Source organism: Theropithecus gelada, chromosome 10, assembly GCF_003255815.1.
Source record: "Theropithecus gelada isolate Dixy chromosome 10, Tgel_1.0, whole genome shotgun sequence".
In the NCBI taxonomy this organism is placed as follows: Eukaryota; Metazoa; Chordata; class Mammalia; order Primates; family Cercopithecidae; genus Theropithecus; species Theropithecus gelada.
The window spans coordinates 95,798,038-95,811,964 of record NC_037678.1 but is presented as its reverse complement, the minus strand read 5'-3'; the positions used below and the strand labels follow the sequence as shown (position 1 = coordinate 95,811,964).

The 13,927-nt window shown below is 47.4% G+C and overlaps 1 protein-coding gene across 2 annotated transcripts in view; it reads right to left on the bottom strand.

Annotated features, from left to right (window-relative positions):
* The window catches only part of SYNDIG1 (synapse differentiation inducing 1), a 189,787-nt gene that overhangs the window by 68,072 nt on the left and 107,788 nt on the right, over positions 1 to 13,927 (bottom strand). For both annotated transcript variants that reach the window (XM_025399274.1, XM_025399275.1), the window contains exon 3: positions 12,742 to 12,879. In XM_025399274.1, coding sequence (XP_025255059.1) covers positions 12,742 to 12,879 — 138 coding nt within the window. The remainder of the gene's footprint in view (positions 1 to 12,741; positions 12,880 to 13,927) is intronic.

Sequence of the window (13,927 nt, the reverse complement as noted above, 5' to 3'; positions counted from 1 at the left end):
CACCTCCTTTCCATTTCCCTCATGTTCACTGGTCTGGAATCGCACTTCCAGATAAGGCCACAGAACTCCAACCTTGCTGCAGGTTCTGTGTTCTAGGGAGCCCAGTTGAGTTGATGGACTCAGCTATTTCTGTCCAAGGCTCACCACACTGAGTGCATCACATAGCTGTCATGTTAGGGATCTCAGAGCCTCCAGGAAACACAGTGGCCAGAATTCAAGCCCTGATCCACCACAGACTCACCCAGTGGGTCTGTGTAAATGCAGCCACCTCCCAGCCTTAGCATCCCTTCCAGAACAAGGAAAAAAGTGGAAGAAATGCTGTACTCTTTAACATCTTTAGCTCTTTGGAAAACAGACACAAGATGGGATAAGGCAGCCAATGGGGAAACAAACTGAGTCCTGAAATTAATTAGAGCAAGAACAAGGGAAAGTACATACAGCCATTTCCATAGCACAAAGCCAGAATCTCTTCTGCACTCTCTATTTCTTCCCTCCCAAACTGCACTTTTATGTGCAGACAAATGGACAATGGACATCTGTTTTCTGTCTCCTGGGGAGAGCTGCTGGGACAGTTCTTCCAAATGTGTTCTAGAAGAGGACCATGGAAAAGGACATGAGGTGAAAGGAGGAGGAGGGAATTCAAAGAGAAATCTGTTCATGGACTCCCAGTGGAGGACAGGGTCAGACGGCCTCCAGCACACCCAGGGTACTGCATTCCCCGCTCCTCAGCACTCAGAGGCTCTTTGTGTCCCAGCAGCAAGGGTTGTGCCCCCTTTTACCATCTGCACAGGTTGCAAATGCCTGAGCAAGGAGGATGCTTTGTGACCAGTGATATCCTTTGAATCCAATGAGACTAAACATGCGAACATGGCAGGTGTCCAGTCGATGGCCAATGAATCAATCTGAATGGGACTGGGGGAGATTGAAGATGCAGAGCTTATATGTCCCGGCACTGACTGCTCAAGAATTCTGAGTGCAACGGAAGGGCTCCAAGCGGGGTGAGGATGAGAAACAACCTGTAGGTAAAACACCATGAGTGAGGAGTGTAAGCAAAGGTTTGGAGGCCAGGCCCGGTGGCTCACACCTGTAATTCCAGCAGTTTGGCAGGCCAAGGCGGTCGGATCACTTGAGGTCAAGAGTTCGAGACTAACCTAGCCAACATGGCGAAACTCTATCTCTACTAAAAATACAAAAATTAGCCAGGCATGGTGGCGGGCGCCTGTAGTCCCAGCTACTTGGGAGGCTGAGACAATAGAATTGCTTGAACCCGGGAGATGGAGGTTGCAGTGAGCCGAGATCACGCCACTGTACTCCAGCCTGGGTGACAGAGTGAGACTCCAGCTCAAAAGAAAAAAAAGGTTTAGAGACTTCACATTTAATTATCTCTTAAATGAGTAATTGGCAAAATAAACACATAAATACACATTAAAAATTGGAATTGTTTTTAAAAAATCAACATAAAGAAAATCACTCAAAACCATACACTTATATGGAAATTAAGCAATCTGCTCCTGAATGACTTTTGGGTAAACAATAAAATTAGGGCAGAAATCAAGGAATTCTTTGAAACTAATGAGAACAAAGATACAATATATCAGAATCTCTGGGACACAGCTAAAGCAGTGGGAAGCTTCCCCCACCTAAAGAGGGAAGCTTATGGTGCTAAATGCCCACATCAAAAAGTTAGATCTCAAGTTAACAACTTAACATTACACCTAGAGGAACTAGAGAAACAAGAGCACACCAACCCCAAAGCTAACAGAAGACAAGAAGTAAGCAGAATCAGAGGTGAACTGAAGAAAACTGAGGAGTGAAAAACCATACAAGAGATAAACAAATCCAGAAGTTTGTTCTTTGAAAGAATAAATAAGCTTGATAGACAACTAGCTAGACTAATGAAGAATAAAAGAGAGAAGATCCAAATAAACACAATCATAAATACAAAAATCCTCAGAGACTACCAGGAACACTTCTATGCACACCATCTGTAACACTTAGAAGAAATGGATACATTTCTGCAAACACAACATCTCCCAAGATTGAACCAGGAAGAAATTGAACACCTGAAAAGGCCAATAATAAGTTCCAGAATTGAATCAGAAATAGAAAGCCTACCAACCAGAAAAAGCCCAGGACCACATGGCTTCACGGCCGAATTCCACCAGATGTATAAAGAAGAGCTGGTATCATTCCTACTGAAACTATTTCAAAAAAGTTGAGGAGGAGGGACTTCTACCTAACACATCCTATGAGATCAGTATCATCCTGATACCAAAACCTGGCAAAGACTTAACAGAAAAAGAAAACTTCAGGCCAATATACTAAATAAACATAGATGTAAAAATTTTCAGCAAAAACCAGAAGCACATCAAAAAGCTAATCCATCACAATCAAGTGGGTTTTATCCCTGGGATGCAAGGTTGGTTCAACATATGCAAACAAATAAATGTAATTCATTACATAAAGGGAAATAAAAACAAAAACCACATGATCATCTCAATAGATGCAGAAAAGGCTTTTGATAAAATTCAGCATCCTTTCATGTTAAAAACCATTAATAAACTAGGCATTGAAGGAGCATACTCAACATAATAAGAGCCATTTATCACAAACCCAAAGCCAATTTCATACTGAATGGCAAAAGTTGGAAGCAATCCCTTTGAGAACCGGAACAAGACAAGGACGTCCACTCTCACCACTCCTGTTCGACAAAGTACTGGAAGTCCTAGCCAGAACAATCAGTCAAGAGAAAGAAATAAAAGGCATCCAAATAGAAAGAGAAGTGAAAAACTATCTCTGTTGGCAGATAATATGATTCTATACCTAGAAAACCCCATAATTTCTACCTGAAAGCTCCTAGATCTGATAAACAACTTCAGCAAAGTTGTGCAAAAATCAGTAGCATTCCTATATACCAACAACACCCAAGATTCACGAAAGCAATTCCATTCACAATAGCCACAAATGGAATAAAATACTTAGGAATACAGCTAACAGGGAGGTGAAAGATCTCTACAATGAGAATTATAAAATGCTGCTCAAAGAAATCAGAGATGACACAATCAACCAAAAAAATATTTCCTGCTCATGGATAGGAAGAATCAATATTGTTAAAATGGCTATAATCTCTAAAGCACTTGAAGATCTAGCGCTATTCCTGTCAAGTTACCAATGACATTTTTCACAGAATCAGAAAAAAGTTATTTTATAACTCATGTGGAACCAAAAAAGAGCTCAAATAGCCAAGGCAATCCTAAGTGGAAAGAATAAAGCTGGAGGCATCATGTTACCTGACTTCAAACCATATTAGAAGGCTGCAATAACCAAAACAGCATGGTACTAGCACAAAAACAGACATATAGACCAATGAAACAGAATAGAGAACCCAGAAATAAAGCCATACACCTGATCTTTGACAAAGTCGACAACAACAAGCAATGGAAGAAGAACTCGCTATTCAATAAATGGTGATAAGATAACTGGCTAGCCATATGCAGAAAGTTGAAGCTGTATCCCTTCCTTACACTATATACACAAATGAATTCAAGATGGAGTAAAGACTGAAATGTGAAATCTACAATTATAAAAACCCTGGAAGATAACCTAGGAAATAGCATCCTGGACATAGGCCTTGGCAAAGATTTCACAGTGGAGACATCAAAAGCAATAGAAACAAAACCAAAAATTGATAAACTGTACCAATCAAACTAAAGAGCTTCTGCACAGCAAAAGAAATGTTCAACAGAGTAAACAAACAACCTACGGAATAGGAGAAAATATTTGCAAAGTATTCATCCAACAAAGGTCTAATATCCAGAATCCATAAAGAACTTAAACAAATTAACAAGCAAGGAAGAACCCCATTAAAAAGTGGGAAAAGGACACGACAGATTTTTTTCGAAAGAAAACATACACGCAGCCAACAACCATAGGAAAAAAATGTTCAACATCACTAATCATTAGAGAAATACGAATCGAAAGCACAATGAGAAACTCTCATATAGTCAAAACAGCTATTATTAAAATGTCAAAAAATAACAGATGCTAGCAAGGTTGTGGAGAAAAGGGAAGGCTTTTACATTGCTGGTGGGAGTGTAAAGTAGTTCAGCCATTTTGGAAAGCAGTGTGGCAATTTCTCAAATAACTTAAAAGAGAATTACCATTTGACTCAGCAATCCCATCACTGGGTATATACCCAAAGGAATATAAATCATTCTACTATAAAGACATATGTGTGCATATGTTCATCACAGCACTATTCCCAATGGCAAAGACATGGAACCAACTAAATGCCTGTGAGTGGTAGACTGGATAAAGAAAATGTGGTACATACATACCATGAAATACTGCATAGCTACAAACAAAAGGAGATCATGTCCTTTGCAGCAACATGGATGGAGCTGGAGGCCATAATCCTAAATGAACTGACACAGGAACAGAAAACCAGATACTGCATGTTCTGACTTACAAGTGGAACCTAAACATTGAGAACACATGAACACAAAGAAAAGGAACAACAGACAATGGGGCCGACTTGAGGAAGGAGGGTAGGAGGAGGGAGAGGATCCAAAAATTACCTATCAGGTATTTACCTGGGTGATGCTTATTACCTGGGTGATGAAATAATCTGTACATCAAACTCCCATGACATGCAATTGACCTATGTAACAAACCTCCACATGTACCCTTTAACTTTAAAGAAAGACAAACTGAGTTTTTCCAGCAGCAGCAGGGGGCCAGAGGTGTGGACAATGAGCTGAAGTCCTCAGGATTTCCTGATTTCTCCCTACTTTCAGATGATCTTACTGACCTAAACTTTTTCCCTGGGCAAATCAGCTTGTTCTTTCCATATTAAAAAACTGGGGGCCACAGAGTGGTGGCTCACACCTGTAATCTCAGCACTTTGGGAGGCTGAAGCAGGAGAATCATTTGAGTCCAGGAGTTTGAGACCAGCCTGGAAAACAAAGAGAGATCCCCATCTCTACAAAACACTAAAATTAGCCTGGTGTGGTGGCAGGCACCTGTATTCCCAGCTACCTGGGAGGCTGAGGTGTGAGGATAGCTTGAGTTCAGGAGGCTGAGGATGCAGTGAGCCATGATCGTACCACTGCACTCCAGCCTGGGCAGCAGAGTGATACCCTGTCTCAAAAATTAAATACTTGATTTAAAAAACCTAGAAAGTGGGGACAAATCATCCAAGTCTGATTATGATGGCCCTGTTGATTAGTTCATCAACAGCCCGGCAGCTCAAGAACACAACTAAGAAAGCAAATTGCAACTACTGGCATTGTTTGGATCTCTGGGAGGAACACATGTCCCCACACTCTCTAAGCAATGTCTTGACGGTGGTTACAGGAAGGTTTAGGCTCTTTCTGGGAAATTGACAGAAAACATTGCATCCTACACACCAGCCATAAATAATTAGAATTAATATCCAGAGTAAGATTGAGAAGGGAAACACTTAATTCCTGTTGGAATGATGATGGTGTCGTGTCCCTTAATGTCCTACAAAGCTTACTTGAGTGATAAGTTTTCATACCCAAATCCCGCAATTGTTCCCTCCACCTTTGCAGAATTTGCAGAGCATCTTATTCAGAGGAGAAAGAACAGCCTGTACTTGACTTATATTTCTACTCTGCTGGAAAGCACCAAATTCAAGAGAAACAATAAGTACATTTAGTACATATCATTACCCAAGATTGCTTGGTTCTCTCCCATAATTTAATATAATCCGGTTTTAATGGAGTCAGAGGGAGAAGGACAGACATATCCCCAGGACCTACAAGCAGGGCTGCTATTTTACTGAAGACAAGAGGCAAGGATATCAGACTTCTATAACTCTTCCCTATGTGGGTATTTGCAATGTTAAAAGCAAGACTGTGATTTCCTCTAACACTTGGGCAGTATTTGGTGGAATCTGTCACTAAGTACAGTAATCACTGATCACTGACCCAGAAGCGGGCAATGATGGTGGGGGCACCGAATCCTGGCTCTACCCTTGGAAGCGTGACCTGGGAACAGGTATATGATTCTCATAGCCTAATGCCTCATGTGCATCTGCCCCAAGAGGTGTGTGATGTCATGTATGTGCAAGGTGCTTGCTGCACATGGGGTTTTTTTGTTGCTCCCCTAACTGTCCCCTCATTCTCCTTCCCACCGTATTTCACAACATCTATTTTTCTCTCTTTTGGGTCATTTTCATCATGAACAAATATGCTATCATTTCTCCCACTTAAAAGCAAAAACAAAAACAAAAACAAAAAAAGAACACTCTTGACTTGACCTCATTGAATAGCACCCCATTTCTCACTCTCTGTTTACTGCAAAACTCTTCAAAAAAAGATAACTAGATATACTATGTCCAATTTCTCTCTTTACATATCCATATGTATATTTACAAACAAGGTCCCATTCTGTCACTCAGGCTTGAGTGCAGTGGTGGGATCATAGATCACAGCAGCCTTGAACTCCTGGGCTCAAATGATCTTCCCGCCTCAGCCTCATGAGTAGCTGTGACCACAGGCACGAGCCACCACGCTCAGTTAATTTTTAAATTTTTGTATACATGGGTTCTGTTGCACAGGCTGGCTTTGAACCCATTGGCCTCAAGCAGTTTCTCTCCCTAGGCCTCCCAAATACGTGAATTTTCTAAATGTTTTAATGGAAGTATAGTATTCTTAGGGAAAACGGAAACGTGTACACACACACACAAAGTGTAAATAAAGCTCAAAGAGTTTCCACAAGCATACGGCCAGCACCCCGGTCAGGAAAGGGAATGTGCCCAGCACCCACAAGTCCCTCCGCGCCCCTCTGATGTGCCTGCTGATCCAAGTCCCAGCAGTGCAGCTCTGCCTCGCTGGATGGGTTCCCTTCCTCTCGCTGTGGAGTCTGCTCCTCGGGGCTGTCCCTCCTTGCATGCCTGAAGCTGCTCATCAGTGGTCAATGCTCCCACGGGCCCCTCATCACTGTGCCGGCGCTTGACCCCCAGCTCAGGACTTACACTCCTACCCTCGGCCCAGACGTCTCCCTGGAGCCCCCGTGGTTCAGCGCCTCCACGCAGAGGCCGACGGCTGTGGGACTTGAGAGGCCCCGCTGCAGGTGCTGCCTACCCGTCTGCAGGAAACCCCTGGTCCAGGGCATCCCTCCCTTCCCTCTTCCTTTCACACTGCAACCTAAGCCCAGGGATCATTCATCCAGAAGACACCCCGCAGCTCCCCACTGCTTATGAAATTCCCAGCCACCCCTGCAGCGCAGGTCTCCGGAAGGCTCCCGGGAGCATGTGACCATAGGGGCTTCTCCTCCACTCAAGCCCCGGAGGCTTCTTATCCCAAAGTGGAAGCCTCGCCCAGTCACAGCCTAAAGAGTCTCGGGGTCTGCCCACGTTTGTCCCGCCTTGTTAGTCACCCCCTACCCCCATTCCTAGCTCGACACCCGCGGCCCCCCGCTCGGCCACGCCGGCCCCACCTGGCCCACGTGTGCCCCACAGGGTCTCAGCACTGCCGGCCTCTCTGTCTGGAAGCTCCTCCCCAAGGGCTCCCCCTGGCTCAGCCCAAGGCTGCATCATAAGACACCATCCTTTCCGCGAGCGCCGCCAGGGCCACCCTGTTTAAAATATTTCTCTCAGCTCCACACTCCCCATGTCCATCCGCAGCTAATAGCCAGTGAGCAAAACGGAGAAAAGTAAAGCTGACGTTGCAAGGAAGAGAGGCAGGCGACGAGCACGTCAGCTCTGAGAAGAGGGATTTGGTTTGCTCTGTTCACTGCTGCATGCGCGGCACTTACTGAACACGTGGGAGGTGTTCACTAATCAGTGGGTAAATGAATGGATTCCAAGGGGCTTTGCTATTAGCTAGGTTGCACTCTTGTTCTAGATTTTCAGTACCATAAAAAGATTCTCTTTTTTCCCCTAATTTGCCCAATTCCCTTTGCTGGTACTATTCATAAAATTCATAATCTGCTTCCTAATACCCTTTTCTCATTTAATTATTGTTATAATGTTGCAGTTAGTAAAGGAAAGAAACATTTTATGAAATGAAATTAGATCAAGACATAATAAATGCTTGAATGCAAAGACGTCTGCCAGCAGAGTCAACACACGAACCCTGGGGCCTGCCCGGCGCAGGTCCAGGCCCAGTGCCCCCTTTGGGGCAGGGCTCTGGCTTCAGTCCCCGGCTGCCCCCATCACATGGGATGGAGTGAAGTGCCATGAGGACCAATGCCATACCATGCTCAGACAGGCTTTCCTCCCCTGCCAGCTTTTCCAAACAGGGTGGGGGGATGGTGAATTTAGAAGCAAGGATGGTGGTTCTATTTTTGTTTGCAAACAGATAAAAGTCAAAGCTATATTGCAAAAAATATGGCTTTAAGGGTTAGAAATATTAATATTTCTCTCATGTGCCCATACTTGCTACCTCTGTGATATCTGTTACTTATTAAATCCCTTGAAACTTCAGTTTTGTTCATCTGTAAACTGGAGGTAATAATTTTCCACCTTCCGGACTCACTGCAAAGATTAAATAAGATAAAGTGTGCGCATTAACTAGCTGACAGCAGCCACTCAGCCAATTATGGGATTCATGTCTATCCTCAGTATCATTCACAAATGTCAGTTCCTAGATGAAGCCACACCACCATAATCGCACACACCCACACCGTCCTCTGTATGAACCGGTTTACAAAGCGTGCTTGCAATGGGGACCAGATGGAACATTGTTGAGCAAAACGAAGTTGTAGACAACATGCTGCCCTCATCTGCCCACCCACCCCCACCCCACAGCTCAGGGACAAGCCAGATACCTCCCCCAGAGAAGGCAGGTGCCTCCAAGCCCACACATCCTGCTAGCTCTGGCTTACTGCTCACCAATGTTGGCTTTAGGCTCATCACTCAACCTCACTGAACCCTGATTTCAGCATCCATGCCATGGAGCTCCTATGAGATCATGCATGTAGGACAGCACTACTCACACCCGAACACCATCAGAACCCAGGGCATCCCTCCCTTCCCTCTTCCTTTCACACCACAACCAAAACCCGGGGTCATTTCTTCCAAAAGACATCCTGCAGCTTCCCACTGCTTATTAGATTCCCAGCCATGACTGCAGCGCAGGTCACCACGGCCCCTCCCAGGTGACGGCAGTTGCATCCACGAGGAGCTGGAGGCCTCCTCAAAATGCAGATTCCTGGGCTTTGCCCCAGAGACTCTGACTGAGCAGGTCTGCGGTGGAACAGACAGTGTGTATTTCTAGCAAGTGCATAGGGGGTCCAGGACCACACCCCGGAAGCAAGGGTGCATGGCCCAACGCTGAAGCTGGCACACAGTAGGTGGTCAGCCAATGTTACCCACCTCACTAACACTTTGATTACTACTGTTATGCTAGTTCATGAACACATTTTTAGAATTAACAAAATCTCCTGGGAAAGCTGTGTCTGTGTCTTTCCAGGCATCCCTTGGCCTCCGGACCCCCAGCACCTGGGAACTCAGGTTTCCAGCAGGGCACGACCAGCAGCAGTTGCTCTGCAGGTGCCTCCTGGGGACTTTCACTGGCCTTACATCTCTAACCCTCAGCTAACCGCACAGCCTGGAAATCATGTTAATATCATTGCATGCGTCAGGAAACAGAGGCATGGGAGAGCTGCCTGCTAAATGGGACCAGACTACAACAGGACAGAACAACGTATCGGAGGCGCATAATTCTAGAGATGGCTGCCCTCATTTTCTCCACTGCCCAATTTAATCAAACTACCATAAGATGTTGTTTTGGTTTTCTGTAATGGCTTGGCATGTTCCTTTGACTTCACTGAACAGTTATTTTGACAACGAGCAGACACGGCCTGACTGTCAGAGTACACTGTGATATGATCTGAGATAAAAGGGAAAGAAAACCCAAAGTCACACTTAGATGTCAAAGATTTCCTCGTGAATGGCACTGTGGGCCTGGAGAGCCTCGGCTCCACCAACATGCTCTTCGCCCAGGTGCATCATCCCCTTGACCCAACAAGGCGGCAGGAGGTGCTGGCCACTGCGGCAGAGAGGGTTACGGGCTTCCCCCTCTCCAGTCCTGGGCTTCGCACTCCCAGGTGGCCTCGCTTAGGAAAGCACTGATTTAATTTAGTGCAAGGATTCTCAGATTGCATCTGTTCTATTCTGTGCCACACTCTCTCTCCTTGGCAGCTGCCGGCTTCCCCACGATGGCCTGCTGGAGACCACACATCTGCAGTGTGGGCTGCAAACGGAATGCTCAGCAGCCTGGTAGCCGGCTGAGGCATCCTGAGCAGGGCTGCTTGTTTCCAGGATCTGCAGCAGCACCCGGAACCACCACTGCGGACTAAGGGGAGCTGCCTGGGAAGGGAGTTCTGATTGGAAAGGGATGCGGAAGCAGGCTCTGCAAATGGGACTCACCTCCACAGGTATCTTTATAAAAGTGTCAGCCCCTCTTCTCTGTTGTGGTTCTACCACAGGGAAATCCATTCTCAAAGCGCAATGAAAAGGGAGGCTGCAGCCATTGGCCCTGAAAGCTCCTCTCTACGCCCATAGTGAAGGCAACACCTACACCCACCCCCCAAAATGTTTCCACTTCATCTCCAAAAAAGTGATCAGAAGCCACTATAGAAACTGCATTTCCCATTTGCAGCTAACCAAGTAATAGAAATCCTCTACACTGTCTAACGTATCAAACACCATGGGTTCTCAGACCCAAGCCTGAGAGGCTCTTACTGTGTTCAGCATAAAATTACTTTCTGAGAAAGACTCTAGACACAGTCTCTGCAGTTGTAGCCTTGCTCTTTATTATAATGATGATCTTTGGAATAGAGACGCTGTCCATACCTTGCCCTGCACCAGAGACTGGGGCGTCAATCCGAGCACATGGAGCGGCAGAGACCACGGACACCACAAAGGACTGGTCTCTCCTTTGGCCAGGTAGGCAGCCTCTCCCTGCGGCCCCTTGCCATCTCTCCAGGGTTCCATCCACCCAGCACTCTGTGGCACTTTTACATGGATGTCTCAGCGGCTGGGCCCCACGAAGGTGGGTGTGTCCCTATTCTTCCCCATATGGAGATGACGCAGGGCTGGGGTGTACAAAGGAGGCTTCGGGGACGCGTTTGATGTCACCTGTCCAGCTCCTGGGCCCAATCTGTCCTTCCCTTGCAAGACTGCTCTTGTCTGTTGGCAGCATCAGGGTGCAGTTTATGTGGCATGGCAGGCTCTGCCCACCATGGGCCTGTGCCCACACCCATTTCTCCAGCTCCTGTGTGTCCCAGTCTGGCACCTCATCCCGCAGCAGGGTTCACTCACATCTGCCTCCACTCCACAGCCACCAGGCCCTGCCAGACCCAGGAGTCAGGCTCCCCACCCCATGCTTGTGCTGATGGAGAAGGGGTTCTGTGGCATTCATGGGACGAAGTCACAAGAGAAGCTCGGACAGACCCTCAAGATCAAAGCTGGGTCTGGAACAACTGCTCAGCCTAGCCCCAGCAGATAAAGATTTCCACACTGGGCCCCTCTGGCTACACCCCTGCCTGCAAAGGCTGCCCAACTTCTCGTGCCCTGTCAGGAAGCACTTGCCCTCAGGAGGACCACAGGCCACCCCCCACGCTCCCCTGCTCCTCCTTGGATGTCAGAGAGAGGGGCCAGTCACCACTCAAGATGTGCAGGGGAAAACAGAAACCCCATTAAGGCCAGGGTGGATTCTCCTCTCACTCGTCCAACAAACCCAACCAATACAGAAGCCATCAAGAAGCAACTGCTGGGCTCAGCCAGGCAATCTGTTTCAGAAGAAGCACCTGCCAGGCTCAGTTGTGTGCAGCCCTGGTCCCGAACCCTAGAAGCTGGAGAGGGACCCTCTGCACCTTCGAGGCATCTTCAGCCCTCCCTGAAAACACCCCACGGGCGCCCGGCACCACCCCCACCCCGGGCCAGCAGAGGAGCGCCCTTTCTCCCTCTTTTGTTTGGGCAGATAGCAGTGGGCCATGGTAATGCCGTCAGCTCACTCTGTAATTGGCAAGTAGAAATGTCTTTCTCTGATTAATAAAAATGTGAATATAGCTGATTTCTGAATGAATACTCTGCACTTGCTAGAGAAAAATATTTCCAATATTTTCAAAATGTAGGTTGCATAAGGGGCAACCAATAGGATGCTCTGTAGTGAAAAAGGCTGGGAATCGAAACCTTTAGAAGCCTTATGTTGGGGAGGAACGGCAGATGTCATGCTGAGATGTGCCATTTCCACAAGCAGGGCGTTCACCTGGGGCAGGTACGGGGGCTGCTGTGGAACTGGAATCTATTTTATAGGAAGGATTCTTTAGCAAGGAAATCAAAACCCTTCTTTTCTCCTCTCTCGTTAAGTTAAATGTAGCCCACCTGGGCCTGGTGTTTCCCGGCACTAGGGTCACCCCATGCACACAACCCCAGCACCTAAATGAAGGACAGCCTCCCAAAGGCCACGTGCCTTCTACCAAGCAGACACTCGCTTCGGTCATGAGGCCTCTTCAGAAGGCAGTCCCGCCTCTGCGAGGACACAGATGCATCTGGGGTGAGGCAGCCCGAATGCCTCCACCCGGCCCCCAGGGTCCCCTGACTCTGACTTCTCCCAGCCTATCCTCCAACTGGGCAAGGGCTGACCCAGCTGTAGCAGGAGCTGTCTGGGCTTCCTCGCTTCTCCTCTTCCTCAGCTGGGATTGTCGCCCTCACCCCTGCCCTGTCAACACCTGCACACCAGGTGCCACAGACCAAGGAGGCCTTACCTCATGGGACAAGTAGAAGGCTGCGATGCCCAGAGGCCAGAAGCAGCAGAGCATGGAGAAGACACTGAGGCCCAGATGGTCCCGCGGGGGCATCATGAGGAAATTGTCCTCACTCTCTGTGTCGCTCGAGTAGTCGCTCTGCAAGAGAGAACCAGCAGGACAGGACAGGAGAAAAGATTAATAAAGGAGTCATCCTGGGGTGTCCAGGGATGTGGGATGATGCCTGGCAGGCGCAGGCCCTCCCCAGGAGGCAGCTGCAGTTGCTGATGTCGTTTGAGCCATCGTTACTGCTGTAAGTACACAGCCTCCCAGGAAGGGCGGCCCGGCCAAGGAAATGCTTGCCAAGAACAGGAAGATAATAATGCCAAGTACGGGGCTCTTGGGTCATTCAGTTGCAGAAGAAATCCTACAGAAAGCAGTATTTCTAAGATCACTGGGATGTGAGTGCCTGGATGGTGGGGACAAAGGATGGGACTGGGGACTTCGCAGGGACTGCCTGCCTGGAAGCCACCTGCAGAACTGGCCCTGTTGCCACCATGCACTGTCAGTGTGTTCTGAGGATGGACTGGAGACTCTCAGAAGGGATAGCCCAGGCGTGTTTTTCTTTGTATTCCGAGACTTCTCACTAGCGGACAAGGACGAGGCAAGGCTGATGTGGATCGACAGAGGACACTGTCCCCTGAATCTCTCTTTTAAGTTTCCCTTGACTCTGAACTGAGTCAAGACATAGGTGGGGCCTGATTTCCACCTGGAGCATGAGGGCAGCTTCCTGAGGAGCAGAGGACAGCCCAGTGAGCCTCAGCTGTGCCCTTCTGCTCTGTGACCTGATGGCAGGGGCTGAGTGAGACCCTCCTAGGGGTTCTGATGGAGAAGGTGTGTGCTGGGAGCAGGGAATCAGGGTGAAGCTGGGTACAGGAATTTACTTTTTAATTTTATATTTTTTAAAACTTTTTTTTAGGTTCAGGGGTATGCGTGCAGGTTTGTTTTATAGGTAAACTCATGTCATGGGGGTTTGGTGCACAGATTATTTCATCACCCAGGTATAAGCCTAGTCTGCAGTAGTTATTCTTTCTACTCCTTTCCCTCCTTCTACCCTCCAACCTCTGGTAGGCCCCAGTGTCTATTATTCTCTTTGCATCCATGGGTCCTCATCATTCAGCTCCCACTTACAAGTGAGAACATGGGG